Below are 25087 nucleotides of genomic sequence, written 5' to 3' on the forward strand. Positions count from 1 at the left end.
TTCAAAAAGGGATGCTTTTGAAAGGAAGACACTGGTTGAAAGCTGCAATCTTCCTTCTTGTCTCTTATGGGTTATCAAGGGTGCTGAGACCAGAACACATGTTTCTCCTGCTGCATTAAGTGCTTTGAACGTATGCTAAAAATGTTAATACGTTATTCAAGAGACTGGAATTTCTCCTTCAGGTGTGATGCCTTTAGGCCATTTGTGTTTCACACACAGTCACAGGTAAGGGCTTGTTGCTTAGGCAGAAACATGCACTTAATGAAATGTTCTTCTTCTTCTTATTACAGTAAATAAGAGAGCTCAGCAGTCGTTCAGCTTTAGCATCTCCTTATTTTTCCTGAAAAGCTTTGCCCTGGAGTCAGCACTAGAGTAAGCCTGGGACAAGAGGGACCTCTGTCCTCCAAGGATGGGAGTCCACCCTGGGGCACCTCAGGGCCTGTTTGGAGGCTCAGCTTTCCTCTCTGGATCACCAGTTGTGGTGCAGCTATTTCATCCCTGCTGCAAATTCTAGGTTAAAATATTCCTGTGTTGGCTCATCTTCAGCTGCAGCCTTGGAAAGCTAGAGGGCTAAGCTCCTCTGCTGAAGGATGCCCACAGATGGGAGCTGGAGTTCAGCAGTATAACTTGAACCAACATCAAGTTTCATTTGGGTTTCTCATTACACATGATCTTTAGGCAGTATGAAGAAGTGAAGGTAGTAACAGGCATTCCCAGGTAGCTGTGCTCAGAGTGTAGGTGCCAAATTTCTTGTTGGCTCTTGGCAGGGTCTTTATTGCACGTCACAGCATCTCACAGGACAAGTTCTCTTTCAGGGTGTCAGAGCAGAGGGAGATGAGTCTGCGTGGCTTTGCTCAGGGGAGGGATCTGGAGGAATCCCTGAGCAGCACCGTCTATGCTGAGCATCTCCAAACCACACCATGTGCTAGAGGGCTCCTGAATGTGACTGGGAGGTGGGCCCCACTCCCTGCAGCACCTCTTGGGAATACATCCATATTTTGACCCCAAAACGTGTGGCCTCAGCTGCTGGTCTGAGCCTCCCCAGCAAGCAGAGCGTGTTGTTCCGCCTGTCTGCTTGCAGCGCTCGCCCTCCTGCTCCTCTGTCGTCACTGCAAACTGCAGTTCTGACCTTTTTGTCCTCAGCGAGCTATTCATTTAAAATACAAATGCTGTCCTCAAACAGCAGTCATTAATATGAGGCAGCAAATTCTTTTCTTTGTTCTTTATTGTTGATTTTCCCTACTGGGAAACTGGTGGCAGGAGAACTGCATAACTGCAGGAGCAGCTTGCTAATTGCATACTTTCGAATACTAATTTGTATGGGTTTGTTTGGTTACAAAGGGAAACAGAAACAAGCCAGGGGGTGATAAAAAAATGTCAAGGTTATAAACCCTGCAGAAGCTGGAATTTTTATGAATTCTTTAAATGCAAATTGCGGGCCAGTAGCTGCACATCCCCTACCCCCCACGGAGCACTGTGTAGAACTGTGCTGCTCACCCTGCGGGCACTCAGCACCCTGACCATGGCAGGGCAGGCAGTGCCAGCCCACCTATGGCCCTACTGTGCTGTGTTTGGCTCCATGAGCATTCAGAGCCTGGGGTACCAGTTCTTACTGGATAGTCGCACTTTTGGAGCAGTTGTCTTTTTAGCCCACTTTCATGTTTTCTCTCCGTACTTGATGTCTTTCTGTTGGTTCTTCCTTATCAACTGATGGTTGCTGTTTTTCCTCTCTTTTTAAAAGCAAGGTACAAAGGAGATATTTTTGTGCAAGCAATCAGCTTGGTCCATTAAGACGCTATCATTACAGAGGGGAAATTTAGGTTAGATGCGAGGAGGAAATTCTGTATTCACAGGGTGATAAGGCACAGAGCTGTGGATGCCCCATCCCTGGAAGTGCTCAAGGCTAGGTTGGAGGGGGTCCTAGGCAGCCTGAGCTGGTGGGTGGCAGCCCTGCCCACAGCAGAGGGTAGAAACTAGACGATCTTTAAGGTACTTCTAAACTAAGCAATTCTATGATTCTGTGGTCATCACTTCCTGCCTTGCTGCTGCTGCGGTGTTGCCAACATAGAGAGCAGCCCCAGCAGCAGGAGTTCAGGCCATCGCTGTGTCCCTCTGGAGCAGTCTGACAATCAGTGAGAGCTACACATCCTCCTCTCCCTGGGCAGGATGATGATGATGGCTTAGGATCCAGCAGGGCTGCCCAGCACCACCATTGCTGTGTGTATCCTGGAGGGGTGTCTTGGAGGACCTGCTCTCGTAGCCCTGTGTGAAGGACACGGGACACGCCTGTATCAATAGGTGCAGAGATACCAAAGGGCTCCAAGGCTGGGAATGTGAGGAAGGTAAAGTCAAAGGAAAATCATACAACTGTGCTATTTTGTGGCTGTTCGCAATGCAAAGGCAGCTCTCTGTGTTTGTTCACTCCTTTCTTGTCACATAACATGATATGGAGTCAAAATGAATTTCACTGTGTACCCCACAAATTATAAAAAGATTTCTTCCCAGTACTTAACATAGTAGACCACTGCTGGTGCTTCCCCCTCTGCTTAACACATGGCTGCATGACAGCACCAAAGAAAAAAAAGTATGCAGAGTCACCAGCTCTCAAAACCAGCATGTATTGTCTTTCATTGATGAGAAAAGGTCACAGTTGCTGGCAGAGCTGCACAGTTTGAGCAGGTTTGTAGTGGAAAGCACTGCAGGAATGCGCAGCAACACAAACAGTGCCTACTTACAATGCCCATGGATGTTGCATTTTCTGAGAACCAATACCTGAGCTCTGTTCCTCATCCTATGATGGGCAGCTTGCTGGACCCCTTGATAGGAAGCTTTGTTGTTTGGTTATGTGTTGCTTAAATAATCGACCAGTTCATTTCCTTAACTGGAAGTAAAGAATGGCTTGTTATTATTAAAATTGTGTTTATTCAGGTAGCAAGAATGGGACAGGAGGTCAGTGCTTGGCAGCACACCAATCACCAGGACAAAATGGCACAGACACAGCAAGGCCCCACAGCACCACTGGGTTTCCATGGGAGGCCAATGGCTGGCAAGGCCTGTGCCGAAGAGTGACTGCCACTGCAAGGAAATAACAGTACAGAAACTGCAGAACAGAGCAAGAAGTTATCTGCATTGTGGATTCGAGCCTGACTCTGACCATCCAGCTGGCAGAGGCTAGGTGGCTCCGAAGTATGTCAACAGCCTCAGATAAATGCCAGGATAGCCTTGTGAACAGGAATTCCAATGGTATTTTCTCTTGTACTGCAGCTATTTTAGTTCTGTTTATTTCCTCTCTGTTTTGGATGTTTCATAGAGAAAAAAAGAATCCCTGTGGCTATAGAGAACTGCATGCTGGAAGCAGGAAGATGAGAGTGCCAGCTGGTTGCTCCTCTGCTGCTGGGCAGGATGGCAGGTGTGTGCTGGACTTCTTCCAATCCTCAGCAGGTCTAGATAACAGGTGTGCCATGTCCTTGGTGCACGTCCTCATACACTGGGTTGTTCAGAAGTTTCTAAGGATGTAAGCTTGCTTACTGTTTGAACACAGAATGCGCAGTGATTCCTGATCTCTGGCACGTGTACGGCTTGCTTGGGGGTGGAAAGGCAGACTGCAGCTCAGGGCAATTCTCATTTATTTAGTCTTTCCCTGTACAAGAGCTGGGAGTTTTCCAGCACACCACAGACTGGCTGGGATGCAGCCATTTGTGGAGAGCGACGGCCGGCTGCTGCTGGGGCCGTACCGGCATGTAACAATACCTGTCTGACTCGCAAATGTCAGACAAAGCTGCCATAAATCTCTAAGCCCAGCGGTAAAATTAATGGGAATTGCAGGGAGCAGGACCTTGTCAGCTTCATAATAGGGCTGTGGGTGGAAAAACATCTCATGCTTCCCTCCAGGCATTAGGCAACCAAGCAACTGATGCTCCGTGGCCATTATCCAATTATAAGGGCTTTTTGCGCAGCATTCGGTAGTTATTGCTTTTAATGTGTCAAAGTTAAAGAGTAACCAGCGCAGAACGAGGCCGAGGGAACAGACCCGGCCAACAGAACGTGGTGGTGGCAGACCAAGCCTTGTCTTGTCCAGTGCTGTACATATCATCTCTATCAGCCAGGCAGGGCATCCTGTTTATGGCCAAGTGGGACTGGCAGTGCTGCCTTGCTGCTGGCAGGGTGCAGCCCCATGCACCAGTGGGATGGCTCCCCAAGAAGTGGGAGAGCAGCAATGAGCTGTGGGCAGCTGCCTCCATGTCACAGCGAGTGGTATTTATGCTGTGTTTCTGGGTTTCTGCCAGTCACCCTCTGTGACCAGGAAAATTTTGATATCCTCTCAGCTGCATAACTTGGCTTCTGTCTTCTCGTTGTTGAGTCCTTCCTCATGCCTCCGGAGCAGCAGGCTGTGGTGCTGGGCAGCCACTGCTCTACTTTCTGAGCACCTTCAGTGGCACTTTTGAATGACTGAAGTACCTGTCTGCCTTCTGGCATGCAGAGCTGCCCCTGTGGGGGAGTCAGACAGCTGTAACACCCCTGGGTGCTCCTGGAGCTCTCTGTACCTGGGAAACAGGGGATCCTTGGACAGCTGGCACCTGCCACCTACACGTCAGTGGCACAAAGCTCCACTCCCTGTGTATCTGTAATGGCTTTCTTGACTTCCACAGGTATTACTCAGAAAGGCCCAGTTAAAGGTTATGGATGTGACCACGTGGAGGCTGTACAAACATCCAGGGTCCAAACACAAGTTGCACCTGATGTGAATGAAGGAGACCCAGCTCCTAGAGCAGCAGAGGCAGAGAACAGTTGTGTTTCTGCAGCTGTATATTATAAGGTTATTAATGTTAAACATAACTTCTACTGAAGCAGGCAGGGAAGACGTATAAATTGGGCAGAAGAAATACAGAGATGAAAGATCCTGTCCTCAGAGGTCATTGTCAGTCTTATAGATGCTTGATTCTAATCTCTCTCTCCTTTGTTCCAGCACCTCAGCATGTGTCTCAAGCCTGGGGCTGGACTGGATTTTATACCTGCTGAAAGGAGCATCCATGCCCACAGCACATTAGTTCAGGGAAACCTTGCTTGTGTTTTAGGAAGCAATTTCTTTCTTCTCACCAATTTTCATACAAAACCACGGGCCTTTCCCAGCTGTTTTTCCCAGCTGCTGTCCCCCCCCTTCCGTTCCTCTTTATCTAGTGAGGATGTATCAAGCTGTAGCCCAATATGTAGTATGAAAAAAAGACAAGTTAAAATACAGCTCTTGTGATCAGTAAGTGCGTATGAAGTCTGTGCACAGCACTGAAAGAACAGAGCAAAGAACCAAAGGAAGAAATGCTGGCAGTGTAAGCAGCCTGCTCAGGCTGGGGAGCTCAGAGACGTGAGCAGAGAAAACATCTGGGAAATGCAGCAGTGAGGTGTTCTGGGGGTATGCACAGCATGCACTGTACCCACACCTTTATCCCCAAACAGACCTCAGCAGCCTGGGGAGCTTCTTGTATGTCTGTATACTTTTCAAAATGTGTCCAGACAGAGCCTGGGGATGACCTGAACTACAGTTCATGTCACAGGGAACAGGACTTGGGCATGGCAAAGTGAATCAACGGGGTTTCAGCCTCTCAACCATGCTAACGCTTTCAAAAAGCCAAGAAGTTGTCCACACATAGTGTATTTCCCAGCCTGTGAGCTGGCTGAGGCCTCACTGCCATCCCTTTGCAGCAAAAAGCAGAGGCACTCATAATGTTTCCATGATGAATTTGTGGGAAAAGAGTAGTGACCCCTGGGCAGGGGCACGCTTTGGAAACACTGTCATCAAAAAATCAACACATGAGCCCAGAAGGATCAAGGACAGCTGGTCTCCTCCTGCTGTATCAGAGACTGCTCCTCTGGATGCTGGGGCAGCAGCCACCAGACGTTTTTGAGATATTCATTCTCTATGCTGTGGATGCTGAAGTCGATACAATAAATATAAAATATTTAAAATATAAAAATAAAGGTTTAAGAAAACAACAACAATGGTACTGCAGCTATTTGTTCCAGAGCTGTTTTGTTTACCTGTACCAGCCTGACTTTCCATTCCTGCAGCCTTGTAGTACCAGATGTCCAGGCACATTCAGCAGCATGGTTGCTTCCCAAAAGTCTCAGCCTGTCGGCACATCTATATTAAACATGCCTGGAACTTTCCACCAAGGTCAGAGGAGCACACTGCAGTGAGTGACAGCTAGTGGGGACGGGCTCTGCATACGTGTTACCAGCCCAGCCTGGAGCCTGTGTGGCCCTGCCAGTGGCAGGAGGGGACAGTGGTTCTAAAGCCTGCCAGGACTTGGGCTAGAGGTGATCTCACCTCCTCCAAGTTGTAAGCCTCCTCCAGGCATCAAGCTTCAGGCTAGTGAAAACCAATGGGCAAATCTGAGTGACTCATCCTGCTTTGTTCCACAGGCATCAGTGATGGCAGATTGTTTACTTTATGCCTGGCCCTAATAACCCTCAAGATGGGATTTGAGTTCAGAGGAAGAAGAGGCTGAAAACCTTTAAATGTGGTGGTAAGGCTGGATGCTCCCCTTCTCAGCTCTCCCTGCTCTGCTCTCCCTGCTCTGCTCTGGGAAGCTACCAGCTCTGCCTGCATCAGCAGCTCTTCTCTTTATCAGTGCTGCTTACACTCAAGGTGGGAGCAAGGAATGTATGATGTCAGATTGCATGCCAAACTTCACACCGTGGGGCTGTGACTACAGCCTGGCTCAGCCAGCTTCAGAGTCTACATCCACAAGTCAAGGTCTCCAGCAGCCCCATTTCTGAAGAAGCCTTTGCCTTCTCGCTCATCTGTTCTGATGCCTGATTTCACTTTGTGGTGCTCTTGTACATCTTTTGCCACAGTGTTCACTTTCCACAGCTTTTATTTTCCTTGACAGTTTTCATGTAGGCACTGAGCCTGATTTCAGTTGTCCCTGACTTGCTGCTTATCTGTTACCGCTCTGCAGCTCAGCCACCAGGTTTGTATGGATGCAAAGATCTGGCCAGCTTCAAGAAGAGCAACTCCCCTTTGTTTGAGAAGAGCCTATGATTAAGACCCCCCAAACAAATGAAGCTGGATTTCTGTGAGCCATCCCCGTGGTTTGGCCTTTTCTCATATGGTGAATGTTACCTCCCTACAGCAGCTTTTCCTCACCCTTAGCACGCTCTTCAGAGCAGGCATGAAGACCACATTGTGGGAATGTTGAAATCATAATATATTTATTACATACATGAGATATAAAAACAAATTACCAAAATAGTATCTTTTTTTTTTTTTTTTTTTTTTTTTTTTTGAGTCCACAGGACTTTGAAAGAAAAATACATATGTAAAGCATATTGGTAGACTTGTGGTTCTTATGATGTTGCATGTCTGCCTTTTCTTTCCTCTCATACTCATGAGCAAAATACACTATGCAATGTGCTTCAAAGACGCTTTACAGAAAATATATACTTTAGTGCTGAAAACTGCAGTAAACTGTGCTATATTCCATATGGTGTTAATGTGGAAGTGTAGTGGCCATATATATTGCAAACAATATCACAGAAGAAAACGAATTGAGCATTCATTTTTAAATACTAACATAAAAATAAAATAAACTCCAGGCCCATCGTGAATCACTGGGTAGGGATATGTGAATGGCAGTCCTTTCCATTCTTCAGATCCACTCCTCCTGTGGGCAGTTTCCTACGCTGGCAATTGCATTTTCATTCCAAAGTCTCTTCTTTTTGTACTGACTGCCAAGTCCTGCCCATGGAGCCCAAGTGCTGGTCTGAAGCTGGGACTTCAGTGCAAATGCTTTCTATCCCTCAGACTGCACCCCGGGATGCTCCGAGTGGCCATGCCAGGCTGGCCCTTCCCTTTATGCCGTGCGTCTTCAGGAGTGCTTCTGTTTCAGGAAAGTTTTCCATGTGCCACCTTCAACCTTTTCTTTCTCAAACACAGTCTGGCCTTCCACACCGTGAAGTGGCAGGTAGTAAAGTGCTTTATACAATGAAATATTTACAGGAGGCTGGGTTCATATTTTAACACTTCAAGGACAAAAGCTCAGAGAAACTGCGCCCCACGGAGCCAGATCTTCTCTGCAGCAGAGAACCAGCAGCCACCACATGTGCATGAGGGCAGAGGAACTCACATCACCCAAAGGTCCAGCCTCGAGAACACAGGCAGGAAGCTGAGCCCCAAAACCTTCAACAGCATGGTGAGTTGAAAGGCAGCAGCACCCAACTCTCAGCCACGTGTTCCTGCTGCTCTGCAGCATCTTCTTGGAACCCCTGGAAGTGACCCCAGATCCATCCTGATGGCACTGACAGTGGCTCATCACCTCTCATCTGGGGCCAAACCAAGGGCCACCCTTTCTTCTCTTCCCCTCAATGCAACAAAACCTGGGCTCAGGGAGTGCCTTGCAAGGAAGCTACAGATGAGTGAATGGGCATTGGCCAGGAAGGGTTAAATCAGTCAGCGCCTACAAATCACAATGCCTTGCTACACGCTTTGGCGCTATTTTCTTATGTTCCAGTTTTCATCCTTGAGGCCTTCCCTCTGTGAAGACTCTTGCATTCTGTGCATGAAGAAATGCCCTTGTTGGCCACATGTATCTAGTTGCAGTCTCTTTTTAAAATCTCCAGGACCTTTCTCCCAAGAGCTGACTTCCACTGGTGGACAAAGCTTTTCATGTTAACGATGAGCCTGCCCGTCCGGACATCCTCGTGTCCTGCCACCAGGTACTCCAAGCCTGCAAACCAGCAAAGTGGTCAGGTCTGCGCAGCACTGTGTTTGGGGGAAGGGCTATTGACACCACCTGAGTGCAATTAATGTAGTAGTGCTTTGGAACATGCATATGAAGGAGAAGAATATGAGGATAGCCAGGCACAATACTACCAGGATTATCACAGAAGCAGTTGAGATTTTGGCTCAGGGTGCCTGAACTGCCTTCTACCTTTCTGACATGCAGAAGCCAAGGCTCAGGCAGAGATCAGCACAGTGCGAGGGCAGCTGCTCTGGGACATTGTGCTGCCCAGAGCTCACTCTGGCCTGTGCTCATCCCTGGGGACACAAAGCCCCCACAGTCCTGTGGGCTCCAGCCTCTCTCTTGCTGTGCCAGAAGGATGAGCACCTCAGAGCCCTCCTCACCTGCAGCACTAGGGTGGAAAGCTGCTCCTGACTCTGGGGCATAACTCACAGGGATCGCAGAGCCACACTCCCAGCCCCTCTACTGGGTGCAGCAGGCATTCTGCTCATGTTTTCTTGGGTTTTTGTTTCACTGCTCAGAATAAAGGGAGGCGGTGGCAAGGGGACAGTGTCCCCTAGTTAAAGGTTAAGAGTGTTTTTCTTTAATTCAATACAATTTGTTATCTGCTTCATCTGAGCTTCTGGGCACACACATCCTCTTTTCTGCCAAGTAAACACAGGAAATTTGCGTGGCAGGAGCAACCTTTGCAAGACCTTCATTTTGAATGTGTCAATCCTGCTGCTGTAAACATCACTTCTTAAGGGCTCCTAAATCTCTTAAGAGAAAAATGTGACCCACATTTTCAGAGGGAAAACTATTATTGCTTTGGCTGCTGATTCTCTTTCTAGAGGAACATTCATCCTTCCAGATTTTCAGTCTGACTTTACAGAACTGAAAAGATAAAATACACAACAGAGATGCCACAAGCCAGACTGGAGGCTGAGTTTTGTCCGCACTGCTAGCAAGGAGAGCTCCTCTTGTGCATGTGTGAGGAACTAGGAAGTTAGGAAGGGCTACTGCTTCCTGCAGATGGCCAAGACATCACAATCTCCCTCTGCATTCCCCAAAGGCCAGCCTATTCCCTCATGGGACCCTTGGCACATTTATCATCTGGAAGCAGCCTGTGGAGATCTGTTAGATGTGCAGAGGTTCTATATTTTGCCAGAACATTTAAGAGCTTACCCTCCATTTGGTGTCACTTCAGCACTGTGAAACAGAGTAAAAATATGTTTCGCTTTCTTCTACTTTTATCTTTCATCTCCTCTATGTTTTTAAGAGATGTGACTTCCATTACGGCTAATGTCAAGAAATTATTTCATGTCAGCTTGGCTTTCTATCCTGCTGTTGGTGGTTTATTCATCTGGAGGTTATAAGCTCTTACTCTGAGAGAGGGCTAACTTCGCTCTTATGGTGTTGCCAACTATCCAGAAATGAATGCGTTAGCTAAAAATGAGATTTAAAAAAGTATTTGGGATTGTTTTTTTTCTCCTTTGAAGTGATTCATTCTTTAAGGTGCGCTCAGTTGATGTTTTCAAGCTTCCCCCCAGGACCAAGAGATTCCCCAAGCTTCAAAGATGCTTTTGAATATGAAAACTGAAATGAATTTATACTGATGGGATTCCAACAACTGCACTTCCACTGCTCTGCTGACATCCAAGTGGCTGTGACCTTAATGGGCTATGTGTTCACTGCTCTATTCTCTGCTGGGGAAACCAGGGAAGCTCCCCTGAAGCTTATGGTGGCACAGGGTTGGGTGTCAGGTGTGGAGCTGCTCTGTGCAGTTGGTCTCTGACAGTTTCTGTAGCTTTCCTCCAGGTTTGTGTTAAGGCAGCCATATCTGAGCTTTGTTGTGTGCATTTGCTTTGCATATAGAAAATTAAAATAGCAGTATCTATTTCACTACGGATTTATGGTGTTTTACCACTATCCAAAGTCTTGCTGTGCTCCAACAGTGAAGTCTTGCTTAGTGCTGCTGATCCATCTGACCCTTGTACCTGAGGAGACCTCCTGACTGCAGCTGTACTATCAGAGCAGGCTGCCTTCAAAGCCAAACGCAGTCGCTTCGGTGGACATGAAAGAAGACTGCAAATACCTCATAAATGAACAACCTTCCTGCATGACCCAGCCTAGAGAGCCCCTTCACCCTGAAGGAAGCTCCCAAAAATACACATATAGAATAAATCTCAGCACTGAAGTCAGTGCTTCAATCAGGGATTTCCAGGTGAAGTATGCACCTTACAGAAAGAAAATCTTTTATCCAAATTAGTTGGTAACTCTTGGTTTATCTTGGAGTTGTAAAGAAGGGTGTGTCAATTGGATCTCAGTTTTACTCTGTTAAAGAAAACCTGGAGTATGCATTTCCCTGTTCCTACTGGATACTGCATGCACTGTTTACCCACCACTGATTACATTTCATTTCAATGAAAGATGAGGAAAACCTGTGAAGCCAAAGCCTCACACAGCATAAGAGAGGCTCTTCTGAAAGTTGATGTCAATTAATGTTACTTTGCAAGTTGCATCTTCCCTTGTGATTAGATTCTATCTTCAGTACAATATCATGCCTAAGATTAGATTTAATGCACTTTTATGGATTCAAATTAGCATTAATTTTGAAAAGATACGTCACATATTCATGGCGCAGTATGCATCTAAATCTTGTGGGAATACACCTATTCTAATAAAAATGTAGTGCTGTTACTATGCTTCATGAAGAGCAATTGTACATTTAAAAGTCTACAGAATGAAGCATATTTTTTGCTGCAAAATTCAAATTGGACAGAGTTTGATGCTAGAACCCAAATGAGATAGATGCCAATAATTTAATCAATATTAGGCTGTAGCTTAAACTAACGGCATAAGGGGATGGAAAGGTGAGGATGAAGTCTGTGGGAATATGGAGGAGATTTATTTCCCAGGGAGTCAAACCTACCAGGATTGAGGATTGGACAGGTGCAGCCTCTGTTAGTCCATGACTCAGGGTAGAGCGTTCTCTTACCCCGCAGAATCTTCAGCTTTGTAGACTTCAAGACTTTCTTGATCTTCACATTGACTTCTGCATGGGAGCCCTTATCATGAGCTGACAAGATCTTTGTCTTTATCACTGGGAAGACATGAATTAAAAACCAGGAATATATAAACTATTTAAAGTCTGGGTGAAACAGTGAGAGCAATGATTTCATTACACTGGAGTTAGCCCAATGCTTCTTGCACAGCTGTAGGGGGAACAGCTGGGTCCCCATACTAGTGGGCAAGGACACCACCAGCTGGTCTGGCCACAGCCCTTGGCTTGCCACACAGGCAGCAGGAAGGTCCCATGACCTCAGCTTCAAAACTTGCAAAGGCCACATTTTCCCCCAGAGCTCGGCAAAGACTTCTGCTTCTTAAGCACTTTTGAAAATCAAGAGGAAAGCCCTGGTTTTAGGGATGAGCATTGAGGTTTTGCAGGGCTTGGCAGCTGGTAGTGCTGTCCCCATCCTGGCCTGGTCCTCCCTCTTTGCAGAACTCGCACATCAAAACAGAGTGGCAAAGACTGAGATGTTGGTGGGGACTGAGGCAATCTTGAGTTCACAGCTACCCACAGGCACACCCCAAACACCTAATTTCCTGTGTAGAATGGAGTTAGAAGTGGGACACCATTTATCTGTTGGCAGCCCTGACACAGCAAAGTGTCAGGGCCCAGGTCCCACACACCAGTCACCTCCAGACCATGCTGATGTCCACAGTGGTGCTTTACTCAGCACCACATGTTATGAAGGTCCAGAGGAGAGCCACAAAGATGATCACAAGGCTGGAGCACCTCCCCTACGAAGACAGGCTGAGGGAGCTGAGCTTGTTCAGCCTGGAGAAAAGAAGGCTGTGGGGTGACCTCATTGCAGCCTTTCAGTACCTAAAGGGACAGGAGGGAAATCAACTCTTTGAAAGGGTTGATAACTACAGGACAAGGGGAAATGGTTTTAAGTTGAAGGAGGGAAGATTTAGGTTGGATGTCAGAGGGAAGTTCTTTACTATGTGAGTGGTGAGGTGCTGGAACAGGCTGCCCAGAGAGGCTGTGAAAGCCTTGTCCCTGAAGGTGTTCAAGGTGAGGTTGGATGGGGTCCTGGGCAGCCTGGTCTAGTATGAAATGGGGAGGTTGGTGGCCCTGCCTGTGACAGGGGGTCCTTGAGGTCTCTTCCAACCCGGGCCATTCTGTGATTCTTTGATTCTGTGATTATGAAGCACAGGGAAACCTTTCCTTCTACAGCACTCATGATGGGCCCCATAATTCATCTTTCTCCAGCTGAGCTGACATCTTGCGTGTTGAATGATGAAAGGGCAGCAATCCTGAGTGCACTTTAGATAAGATTTATGAACTTGGCTTTTTTGTGCTTTTTAAAAAATTAGTATTTCTTATCTTCTGCAAGATTAAACTCAGTGACTATCGCAGCCAGAAAGCAAAGCAAAGCAAAATCAGATTTTTTCTGACATCACTAAGCCAGGGCTGTATTTCAACAACTGGCGGCCCCTTGAACTTCCCTTTGTGGGCTGCCCTGCAGAACACCGCAGTATGGATTATCTCCCTGCTCATTTTCAGCTTTAGTGCAAGATGAAACAGGTGCAAGAAACCTTTGGAAAGCTATGATGGGAGGGAGTGCTGCACAAAGCAGTCCTTGCTCTACAGCAGTACAAAGGAGGTGCTTTGCTAAAATAGACCGGAGAGGTCTTGGGAAACAAGATATCTCTTCTTATTCACTGAAATCCAATGTGCTACGCCCACATGGGTGATATACATCATCCCACTGTAACAGCTCACTTTACTAACAGGGCAAAGCTCCCGTGGCTGGCAGTGCCGTTTTTTTCCATATAATGTCTTTGGTGGTTAGCACTGTCCCTCTTTCCACTGAGTGTAATTCATATTTGGTGATTTCTACACCGTTTGTGAGGCAGCTAGTCTATAAGAGTGACTTTTCAGTGACTATTCAGTGACTTGTTTTCAGTATCAGTGCCTTCTACTCTGTCTTAGATCCAGAGAGCCTCTCAAGGCACTTACAGCTCTTGCATTCCCATGATTTCAGCACAAGTGCACTTCAGAAACAAGAGGAACAAGATGCTTCACCTAGTGTGGCAAGGCACCAAAATATCTACCTGCTTTTGGAGAGGCAAAGATCTGTCCCTAGACTACTAAGTAGCCCAAGAGTTTGCAGTGCTAGCACATTCCATTGCTGCAAGCATGCTGAAATGTATGGGGATACAGAGACTTTGGGCCTTCATCATCAGTGTCTGAATGCTAAAGTTTGCTTCCAGAGTGCTGCTCCCCTCTGGCAAGCTGCAGAGAAAAGGTTGCTCAGCACTATACTCCTGTAGAACCTCCCTGTACACCTCCTTCACCTACCACAACTCACCATAGGTATACTTCATCCCACAGAAGACCTTGGAGTTGCCCAAAACTTGCTCTTTACACTCGCATTTACCTGTGGGAAGAAAACAAAGCAAATGGATGTGGATTGTGCTTCCCAGTGGGGATCTTAGCAGAGACCCTCAGGTTTGGGAGGGCAGAAGTGTCTGCTACCATCCAGGAGAGTTACGTGGCCCTGGCTGGGGAGAAAAGGGCATGCTGGAGGTGGCTGCTGCCTCATGGCCCCAGCCTCCATGCTACAGGAGGGATTTGGCTGCATCACTGGGATCTGCTAGGGGTTTTTATGTGGTCCACAACCCCCTCAACATGCCCTGTTATCAGATCTGGGCTGAACACAGCCTTAGTCTGAGGGCAATTATTCCTTGTTTACAATTTGAAGAGAAGGAAAACAAAGGCTTCATTATGTGGCCTCAGGATGCAAATAACATGCATGTCTTTTCCTGTGGTATTTTCCATACTGTAATGTCCCAGACACAATTTTAGAAGGAAACACTGCCGAGGTTAAGGCAGATTAATGACTTCCATGATCTTAGAACAAAGAATAACATGTTATACTTATTTACGTTTCAGATTAAGTTGCACAGACAAATGATGGAGCTTTCCCCTCAATTAACTCAATTATCCTATCCTCAAGATTTTTATCGTGCTGCTTTCTGCAAATGCAGGAAATTACACCTGGCCTGCTTGTGTGCAGTGGTTTTGAGGGGGGACGTGGCTGTCACCAGCCCGTGCAGTGCCGTGGGGCCAGGCTGCTTCACCGCAGCACAGCAGCTCCAGCAGTGACTTGTCCAACCTAGCAGGGCTGGGGAGAAGGAATTCCCCAGTTGGACCTGCAGCTGGAGTACCAGGCAAGTTCTCACTGCACCCTCAGTGCAGCTGATGCCAAAGTAGGATGCTGCATGCTGGTGTAGGACATCTCAGTGGGAGGGATGTGGTGGGAAGCACGTGGGGCTGTGGTCCTACCGGAGTGCCGCAGAGCTGAGAAGCCCTGCTCATCCTCCCAGCCCCAGGCAGGCTTGCTCTCGTTGAGTGCTGGCTCGAAGGGCAGCACTTCCTGCTGCCAGCTCGCATCCGCACTGCTGAGGGAAAGGAAGAGGGTCAGCCATCCTCCTGCTGCTGGCAGAAAGCACTCATAACTCACAGCCCATCCTTGGAGAGCAGCTCTGCCACACGTCTCACTGTTAAACATACAAAGCTGAAAGGGATGACTTTGGAAAATGAGCTGGTTGAGGGTTGCCAGAGTGGGTCGTGAATCCATTTTTGGTTTAAAATGTGCAATAGGGATTTCTCTGCTAAAAATGTTATCCCTATGGCAAAAAAGCATCCTATGAGATCCAGACACGGGGGTGTCATTCACGTGTTGCCTCTAGAAATCAGAGCTTGACTGATTGCAGTCAATGCAAACTGAGTTGTAACAGCAGCAACGTTTAGCTCTGGTTTCTGGGTGCTCAGGTCTCCCTGAGGATCTTACTTTGCTCATGGAGAGGAAAAAACTGTGGAGGGCGTGGAAAACGCCTGCTCTGTTCACGCCAGCACCAAGTGCCAGCAGTGCCACCATGCCAGTGTGTCCAGCACCCAAAGGAGTCACATAATCAATGTCCCCTCCTCCCCCAATCCTTGACAGCACTGATTATTTGGCTGAACAGGTGCTGTCAGATGGCACATAAACCAGGCAGGAGCAGTACCTGCCCCGAGGTCTGGGGGGCAGCTGGAGCCCCCACTCACCTGCTGCTGCTGTGGCAATCGCCAGTGAGAGGGTGGCAGCTCCGGGCACAGTCGCAGGGGCGGCAGCCGCCAGCACCAAAGCCCCAATATCCAGGCAGGCAGCGGTCACAGCGTGGCCCTGCCACACCAGGCTTGCAGGGGCAGTCACCGGTGCTGGGATCACAGAAGGTGCGGGGGCCCAGGGGGAGTGTGGCCGATCCCAGCGGGTGGCAGGAGCAGGCTGTGGGGACACCACGGGGTTAGTCATACAGCAACAATGACTCACTAGCCAATGGGAAGTTAAACGCCCTGCTCCTGATGGCCATTTAATCAAAGGAGTGCAAAAAGCACATCTTTTAAAGCCATCGTTTCAAAATGTGAAAGCGAGTAACACTGCCAGGCATCACCGGGCTATGTGAATCGCTCCACTCTGGTGATCTGAATGATGAAAAAAATAGAAATCCTCCCTGAAATACTGCTGCCTAAATCTCAATTTACAAAAAAAACTGAATTTCCTGAGAAAATTTTATTTGGAGGGAAATGTTTTACCATTTGCTAATGCAAGTATTTTTACTTTGCAACTACGAAGGCAATAGAAGAGCCATTATGTGTTACAGAACCTCACTTTCTCTCAAAATACTTACTGCTGTGCACCTACGTTTCATTTTGTTCTGGTGACGTGCTTGTGGTTTCAGGGCTTTGACATATCTGGAGCGCAGTTTCAAAACATTAAAGGATGAGTTAATATTGGCAGTCAACTTAGAGAAGACTGCGAATCCAAAATCTTTGCTAAAGTAATCCCCAAATTTTCCCCACCCTTTCCATCCCCAAACAAATATAATTATATAAAATTAAAAGATTAGAAAGCCTCTCCACAAACGGCATAACTAGCTGCAGGCAGTGAACGCTGGTACCTTTAATAGCATAGTTTTCAACGGCACTCAGTGAGAGCTGCATACCTTTCTCCTGAAGCCTGTGAAGTGTTTTACACCTGAGAAATGTATCCAAATGCTCTATTTTCCTCCTAGATGCAGAGAGTATTCATGGCATTCCTCAGCCCCTCCAGGGGAAATAGCAAGCACTTGACACTCTCCGTGCTCAGAGAGAGACTCAGTCCTATCTTGGTTGGGTTTCAGCTGAGTTTCACTCCTGGTCCTATTAGGGCTGCTGCTTTATACACATTAGTCAATGCTTTCTTACCTTTTTTTTTATTTCCCTAATGAAAAATTTAATGGTGGTAGCAACACTCATGGTGAGAAAAAACATTAAATTTACAAAAGTTGATATAGAAAACACAGCAGTGAGCTTACAGGGGAGCAGGCAATGAAAAATGAGAACATAGCTGGCTGTATGCTTTAACTGGAGCCACAGAGAGGTGTTGTAAGAATGGGCCATTTCCACATGGCTGTGCAGCCCCCGTCCTTCCTGGCTGCTCCTGAAACACTGCCAGACAGCCACCCACTCTCCATTGACTGACGGTAAGTTTCAGTTTTTGGATCCTGAGTCCTGGGGCAGAGGGCCAAGATGATGCTGACTGGAAGTGCAAGCATAAGGCACAGGTCTCAGTGTGAGGTTTGGGGACAGCGCAGAGCTAACACACCATGGCCACCCCGCTAATAAGGGCTGGGACTAGGAGAAAACCTGCCACAACTCCATCTGTTTATTCTCCCTTCCATTCACAAGCAGTATCATTAACATGGCAGCCAACCCAGCTCATTCAGTATTGAAAGCCCAGGGAGACCAATTGGCCAATCTGCATACATCAACCCCATGTTGCTTCAAATGCACTCATTGAGCAGTTCCCTGAACTGTCTTATCTGTTCAGCTTAGAAGATAAAGCTCTTGACATACACTGACACAGCACTTTGAACTATTAAAGAAGTGTAGAAGCTTATCTGCAGCAGTACCTATTTGGTATGGTAGCAGCATCACACAAAATAGCTTTGGGCACATCCTATGTACACTGAAATTACTTCATCCCTGGGCTCTAATTTTGCATTTTCTTCATCAAAAATGGCACTTCTCCCCACATGGTTACATCTGGTATGAGACTTCTGTGCCCTGTGTGGAGGAACAACTGCCTGTCTCCATACCCCAACAAGGACTGAAAGGCAGTGAGACCAGTGGGCTGTGTTTTGCCCCCCAGCTGTTGGCACTGGTGTGGTTTCTGGAGCTGTCATCTAACCTTTGGATATGACAAATATTTACCCTAAAAAACCTACAGTTTCAAAGCAAAAATAAACTTGCCAATTATAAAAGCTGATTTATTATCTGCAATCATACTGTTGCTGAAGCTTCATGGGGGAAGTAAAGAAAAGGACAGATAGGTATGACAGGGGGCAAGTCATCAGATTGCTCTTTTAAATGGCAGAATGTCTTCTATCTGATGCACATTCACTCCTAGGCAAATATCATATACACTCTTTGCCTACACGATTCTTTGAAGAATCCTTAAAGATTATGGCTTAACAACTCTTTTATTTACTTTGACTTTGGTATTTTTAAATTTTCATTGCTGCTCCACAGTTGAGCAATAACAGTGCTGTTAGCCAGAAGCAAGCAGGCAATGATGTGGCCTTTCTGAAAGAATAACTGGGCATCCCCCTTGTCCCTCGTTATTGCAAACCATGGCACGGTCCTTGGAAATGTTCCAGCCGAGGGCTGTAATCAGTCTTATATAATTTAATTTAACAGTCATTAACCATTCACTGTTCAGCTGGAGCTACAACAAATAGCCCTAACCTGCTGCGGGGTCTGGAAAATGCTGTGATGGGAGAAAAAACCATCCCTACCCTACAGCCTGGCCAGGGCAGCTCTGAGGGGTGAGAGGTTCATGGACAGCACACGGGTGTGTTGGTTGTTGGGCTGCAGTGTGACCCTCATGGGCAACCCCAAATCAGCCAGAGGGAACCCAATAGGGAAACCATGAAGAGTCCTAGGGAGAAGAAGGGTTTCAAAGCCCAGAGAGAAATGGTTTCTGTGTTCACAGTACCACAGTCTCTGCAGGGACAGCATTAGATATTCCCTGCATTTTCATGGAAGCAGTCTTTGCCAGGGAAAGTTGTCTCCCTGGAATGATTGAGTACATTATACTCTGAAGTTTGTAAATACTGAAAAAAGTGCAGGAGGTTTAAGTGCAGGATTTAAATGTGTTTTTTACAAGACTCTAAAACAAAAATTCTTTGCATAAGTTCTGGCAAGAATTACCAAGGGAAAGGATCTGTACACAAATATGTAGAGACCTTAAAAAGCAATTATATCCACTGTCTAAAAACCAAACTTGTGTACATACTACAGCAGTGAAATAATTATTTACACAAGTAATGAAGATCTGTGGTCAGTTCTGCTTTTGTAAAGAGACCAGGTCTGTACAAAAGCCAATTCAGCTGTGGCTGCTTCTCTTTGCAGAGAGTGAGTGATAGAGAGGGGAAAGCCCCCTTTGAGGAGCTGGGAGGACTTGGAGTGCCCCAGGGATGAACCTCAGTGCAGAAGCAGGATGGAGGTGGCAACGTCTGACCCCCTGCAAGCAGATGCAAAACTGAACATCTGGCTTAGCCAGGTGCTGTGCAATGTCCCCAGTGTGCTGTAGAGATTCTGTGTGCCCCATGGTGCATCACCACTGCCTACAGCATTTCCTGGAGCTATTCTGAGTGCTGCTTTGGCTTGGGAAAGATTTAATTTTTACATGTGGGCTGCCTTTGGTCTCGCTCCCCTGGTGTTATACCTTCTGCAGTGTCACTTCACTTGTGTTCCAGCTTCTCCTTCCATACCCACCTGCTGCTGCGTAGGCAATGCACCCTGCTTCTGGGGTCATGGCAATGACTAAACAAGGAAGCATGCAAACATGATGCAGCTCTTGCTTTCCAAAAATAGCAGGAGAGTCAATGAATCATCTTTCTTCCCCTGTCCCCAGCCTACAGGGATTGTTGGGACAGATCTGTCAACAGCATCTGCAGGCTTTTGTCCTGCAAATCTCATCACTGCTTTTTGCAAACAGCATCAGTGAGGGAATTCAAATTGCATACTGCTGAGAGCTCCCCATCCCTTGCTGAAGCAAGAAGATTGCTCCAAGTAGGAGCAGGAAGATCTCACCTTTGACAGCCTCCTACTTAGAAGAAGCCTTACATCAGTAAAAGGTTGCTGACTTACGTTTGCAAGCATCTGGGGCAGAGAAGGGCTTTCGCAGGTCTCGGTAGAAGCCTGGCTTGCAGCGCTGGCAGTGCTGTCCCTCTGTGTTGTGCTGACAGTTGTCGCAGACACCACCACTGCGGTTGCCCGATGCCAGCCACGCATCCATGTCAAAGTGACAGGTGTCGGCATGTCCATTACACTTGCAGGCTGGGACGAAGCCAAAGAGAACAGGAAGATTTGTTATAGCAGTGAGAATTGTTAATAGAAAAGAGGCAAAAACCTGAACCACATTTTGGAATGGCACATTTGCCATTCAAGTGCATGAGGATACTTCATGTTTTCATCCACCCCACAGAAATGACATGTAAGCTGGCCACTTACACTGACACTCCCGGGGGGCTCCAGTTTTGCCATCAGCAGCCTGCCAAGGGCGGTCGTTGTAGAGCGGGGCACAGTGCTGGCAGTGAGGTCCTGCAGTGTTGTGCTTGCACATGCACTTCCCATGGACCTGGTGGGGAAAAGAGAGTGAAGGTCACCCACAGCAGTGCCTGGGCACAAGGGCTGCAACGTCAACCCACTGCAAGGGCATAGGCTGGGAGGAAGGCTAGCACTGGGACTGCCTGCTGACTAGTGCAGCCAAAGGTGGATATTCCGCATTTATACCTTCAGTTAGATCAATATTTGTATGTCATACATGTCATTGTATCATGTAATCACATCTTTTTTTTTTCTTTTTATTTTTTCCTTTGAGATCTACAGGGATCTTTATCAGGGGGTTTCCAGTCCCCACATGGATTTCCAGGAGACATTAAAAGAAGCCAAAGTCCAAAGCATCCGTGGGAAACACTGAAAAACCTTTCTTTTTTCCTCCCAAACAGTACAACACCAACGTACCACTGCAGCAGCAGCGGTCACAACCTCAATGTCCATCGCCAATGTCAACAAGCAGAAGAAAAAAGAAATTAGAACCTCAGGACACAGATACCTAATGTCCTAGGCAGAGGTTTTGCAGCACAAGGGAAGATCCAGAGATAGCACAAAGACCATGAGGGACTGTCAGACATCTTTGTGACAGATAGGTAATTGAACAGCTAGAAAACACAGTCCAAGGGGGTAATTAGAGATGAAAAGCCAGCGTGGTAAGCTTGGTGCCAGCTGCCCTGTCAGCTGCTGGCATTAATCACGCTGCTGGCAAACGCAAAGAAAACAGGACACAGCCAGAGGGCAAGAGCAGCCCGGCCGCCCCCAGACATGACGAAATGGAGCTCTGGAGCAGCTGAGCACCTCCCAGCCACTGGGCCCAGAGCAGAGGGAGAGGCTGGAGCACGGCCTGGCCGCAGCTTGGCACGCTTAGTCCCAGCCCTCAGCTCGCAGCGAGGACGCTGTCGTCATGGCTCCTTGGAGGAGATGGTGGCCTGCCTCATCCAGGGGAGCGTGGTGGATGGCTGCGTCCCACAGTGACTGCGGTGGCTGCCTGTGCTGCTGGCTCTTTGGTAGCGTGGTTCCACTGCCAGCCTGGGCTGGACCGAGGAGCACAGGTGCTGTGTGCAGGAGCAGGCCGCACTGGGCAAGTCATCAAACCCAGAGGGCCGTCATGCTGTGGTCATGGTAAAATGGTTCCTGCTTCTGTTCACCCCAGAAGCATTTTGCTCTGTATGGTTTCACTCAGGGAACTTCAGCTGCAAGCCTCCCCGTCAGCCGGTCCCATCAGCTGCATTCTGCCTAGCTGTTCTGCTGCCACTTCTCTTGCCAGCTGAGGGGAAAGCCACAGTATAGGGGAGGCAACAACTGGGCTCACATCCTCCTGCCACCATGACTGATGCAGATTTCACAATACTGCTCTTTCTAAATGCATAGGCTGCTGCTGAGACTCACCATGAACTGCTCCTGTCAGAAACAGGGACAGTAAATGGAAGAGGAGAGGACCTTAAGTATGCAGTAAACAACTCCTGTGTGTTGCGTAGGTGCACACGCATGCAGACTGCAAATGCCCCTCACCGATGACGACTTTCTGGCTGTTTCCTTTCAATAAATAGATTTCAGGTAATGTCTCACAGGGGTCAGAAATAACCAGAACAGACAACACTTCAAAACTGACCTTGAAAGTCCTTGAAAGAGTTTTCATCAGTAATGCAAATAGTGAAATCTTTCAAAAACCTTTCAAGTGGTCCTTTCCTGCTTTATTAGAATGTCTGGATCATGGAGCAGGGGCAAGTATAACAGTACAGCAACCAGACGGTATGAGCAACATGTAGATACAGACAGAATCTGACAGAATGCAGAAGTATCTGAGCTAAAGTGGCAAATGCTGAGATAACATTGCTTTCCGTGCTATTTCTGCCTCACCGCAGATACTCCTTGCTCTGTCTGGCTTATCAAGTTGAGGTCGCCTATATGCTCATATGTGTGATAAAGTGTGGAAAGAATGAGAAGCAAACACAGAGAGAAACAAAACAAGTTTGCAGATGGAATATTTCATTCTCAAAGTGTGTCTCGTGTTTTCACATTTCATTTTTCCTACCACTTCTAAACATTCCTCTTCAAACTCTCAGACTCCTCACTCCCGAATTTACATTTCTCTACAAAACTTCCCGTATGCCCTCTTTAGGGAAATGCCGTACACAAACTGATGTTACAACCTGCTTTACACTCACTTCAAAAGTCTCTAGCTGCATGGAAATGAAAATCAGTTATAAATCTGGGAGAGCCACTGAGGCAGAGCAGGACACGATGCCCCTCGTACTGATTGCTTGCAAGGTGTGTTGTGCCCAGGGGAAGGAAACGAGTGCTATAGACAAGCTTGAGGTAGTATAGAAAAGCTTGAAAAGTAGCAGGAGAGCCACTCAACTGGGTGCAGGGTGGGCTGGGGGTTCAGGGTGATGACCCAAGGAGGTGTGGAGGGGAGGGAAAAAGGCTCTCTGGTTTCTCTCTGCAACTGTTTTGTTAATATATTTTTCCCTATTCTTTTTTTTCCCTCAGAAGTTTAACAAAAGTCAGACTAAGCACTTCAAAAACCTCGCCTTGGGCAAGATGTATTTCTTCTCTTTCAATAGCATTATAATGATTATTCCCCAAAACAGCTCTGCTTTAAAACCCCTTCCATCCTAGCTTTATCCCATTGAAGAAAAACTCTTTTTTTCTTCTACATAATTCTAGCATGACATAAAAGGTTTTTATATGTTGGAAACAACAAAGGAGCTGAATACTAACAAGCCATTTCTTGTAACCCATGTGCAGACAAGAATTTTTTTAGTTTTCCGGAGATATTGTGACAGCTAAGGACAGGAGAAAGGAGAAGAGATAACAGAAGAAAAAGTAATGTGGCAGTAGGTGAGGGGTGTACAAGTGCTGGATACCAGGCCAGGTCCTCTGTATGCCCAATTTGATGGGGAGCACTGGGGAACCAGGGCTGAGGTGGCAGCCTGTCAAAGTGGTACCAGCCCGGGGCATTTCTCTGGCATCTCAGCATCTTTCTGAAGGCACAATGGGACCCATATGGGCTGACAGTGGAAAAAGCACATTTTCTCCTCCCTTTTCATTCACTTCGATTTACATTTAACTGTAAGGCATATCCATTTGGGGTCACTATGGAGCATTGCTAAGTACACAAACACAATTCCCTGTGTGTCTCACTGCTTTAAGCATTCACATGGCTCTTGACTCAGTTAAGCAGAAAATCCTTTTCATACCATTTTTCATTTTGTCACGGGGTCTTTACATCCCTGTTCATTTTCACACTGTTTCCCTTCTTAGTTTGACAGCCCAGTCGCAATGTCACTCGTTAGAGGGCACAATGCAAACAGTGTTACAAAAGTTGACTTCTGCAAGATAAACGAGCGGCTGATTTCTATATACAAAGACAGTTGCTAGGGCATGCTTCCTTCCATAGCCTTTTGTTGCTGAATTATTACCTTCCAGCACTTCCTTTCAGATTGCAAATACATGGGCTTTTTGGTTGAATCTTACAAAGCGCTTTCCACCCTATTTATCCAAAATGTCTCAGAGTGAAAGAAATGCTGTGCTGAGGAAAAAGGCACTCAGTCACCTGTTATTAATTAGTTTCTATTACAAGAACTCTCCCACTGTACAAAGAGCCCAACACAAACACACACTAAAACACAATCAATGTCCCAAAGACCTGATAGCCTAGACAGATGAACTAAATAGCTGCTTTTAATAGACTTGCTTGCTTGGAACTGCTAAAATTGCATTTTTTCTGTCTTTTTTTTTTAACTTCCTTGGAAAATAGACATGATATCAGTCTAAAGGAAAACCAGTCATACTGGTCTTTAACAATGGCTTTTAAACTGTGTTGCGCTCTGTGCCACTGTGCCAATTTTAGAAACCATGCCTACTGGCTGTTGTCTGCCCACAGGACAGCATTACTTCCAAAGTACCAGACAACCAAATTTATGCATGAGAAAATTCTCATATCCTATTTCACTCTTGTGAAAGAATACAAAGTTTGTTGTTCAGGGTGTGGGGGCTGTCTTTGTTTTTTATTCCTTGTACAATAGGCTTCTGTCAGTGGCTCTGGGGAAGACCTTCAATGTCTTTTGATGTCAGTAACACAATAACAATTTACAACAGCCACTGGGTTAGCCACGTGGGAAGGGGGAGGGATATTCCTGCTGCCCAGCTATGCAGAAGGGCTCTTGTACTCAGTATGCCAGCCTTAGCACATACCCCCAACCCAGCTCATTCAATACTGATGTAAGGAGCCCAGGGAGACCAACTGACCAGTCTGCATATATCAACCACATGTTGAATCAAATGCACTCATTGATCAGTTTCCTGATCTGGCTTGTCTGTTCTGCTTACAAGATAAAGCCCAACTCCTGGAAAAATCCTTGACTTAACTGACACAACATTTTGACTATTAAAGAAGGGTAGAAGCATATCTGCAGCAGTACCTATTTGGTAAGATAACAGTACCACACCAAATTGCTTTGCTTACATCTTAGATACGTTGAAATCACTTAATCATAGAATCATAGAATCACCAAGGTTGGAAAAGACCTGTAAGATCATCAAGTCCAAATTTCCCACTAAACCATGTCCCTCGGTTATATATAAAAATATATATAAACAAACCCTAGAACCTCAGGTTCTAGTCTTCATCAAAGATGGCTACTGTGCC

General features: G+C 46.8%; 1 protein-coding gene across 3 annotated transcripts in view; it reads right to left on the reverse strand.

Moving 5' to 3' along the window:
- Positions 1-7192: 7192 nt before the first annotated feature.
- Positions 7193-25087, reverse strand: part of NTN4 (netrin 4) — a 37973-nt gene continuing 20078 nt past the window's right edge. For 2 of the 3 annotated variants that reach the window (XM_031600435.2, XM_090140067.1), the window contains exons 4-10: positions 20329-20455; positions 19966-20154; positions 15838-16057; positions 15076-15191; positions 14099-14167; positions 11650-11820; positions 7193-8723 (exon numbers count right to left, since the gene is read on the reverse strand). In XM_031600435.2, the coding sequence (XP_031456295.2) occupies positions 8587-8723; positions 11650-11820; positions 14099-14167; positions 15076-15191; positions 15838-16057; positions 19966-20154; positions 20329-20455 (1029 nt within the window). In that variant the 3' untranslated portion in view covers positions 7193-8586. The remainder of the gene's footprint in view (positions 8724-11649; positions 11821-14098; positions 14168-15075; positions 15192-15837; positions 16058-19965; positions 20155-20328; positions 20456-25087) is intronic. The other variant, XM_031600436.2, reaches the window with a different exon arrangement.

This window comes from Phasianus colchicus, chromosome 1 (genome assembly GCF_987193195.1).
Source record: "Phasianus colchicus chromosome 1, bPhaCol1.hap1.1, whole genome shotgun sequence".
NCBI classification, from domain to species: Eukaryota; Metazoa; Chordata; class Aves; order Galliformes; family Phasianidae; genus Phasianus; species Phasianus colchicus.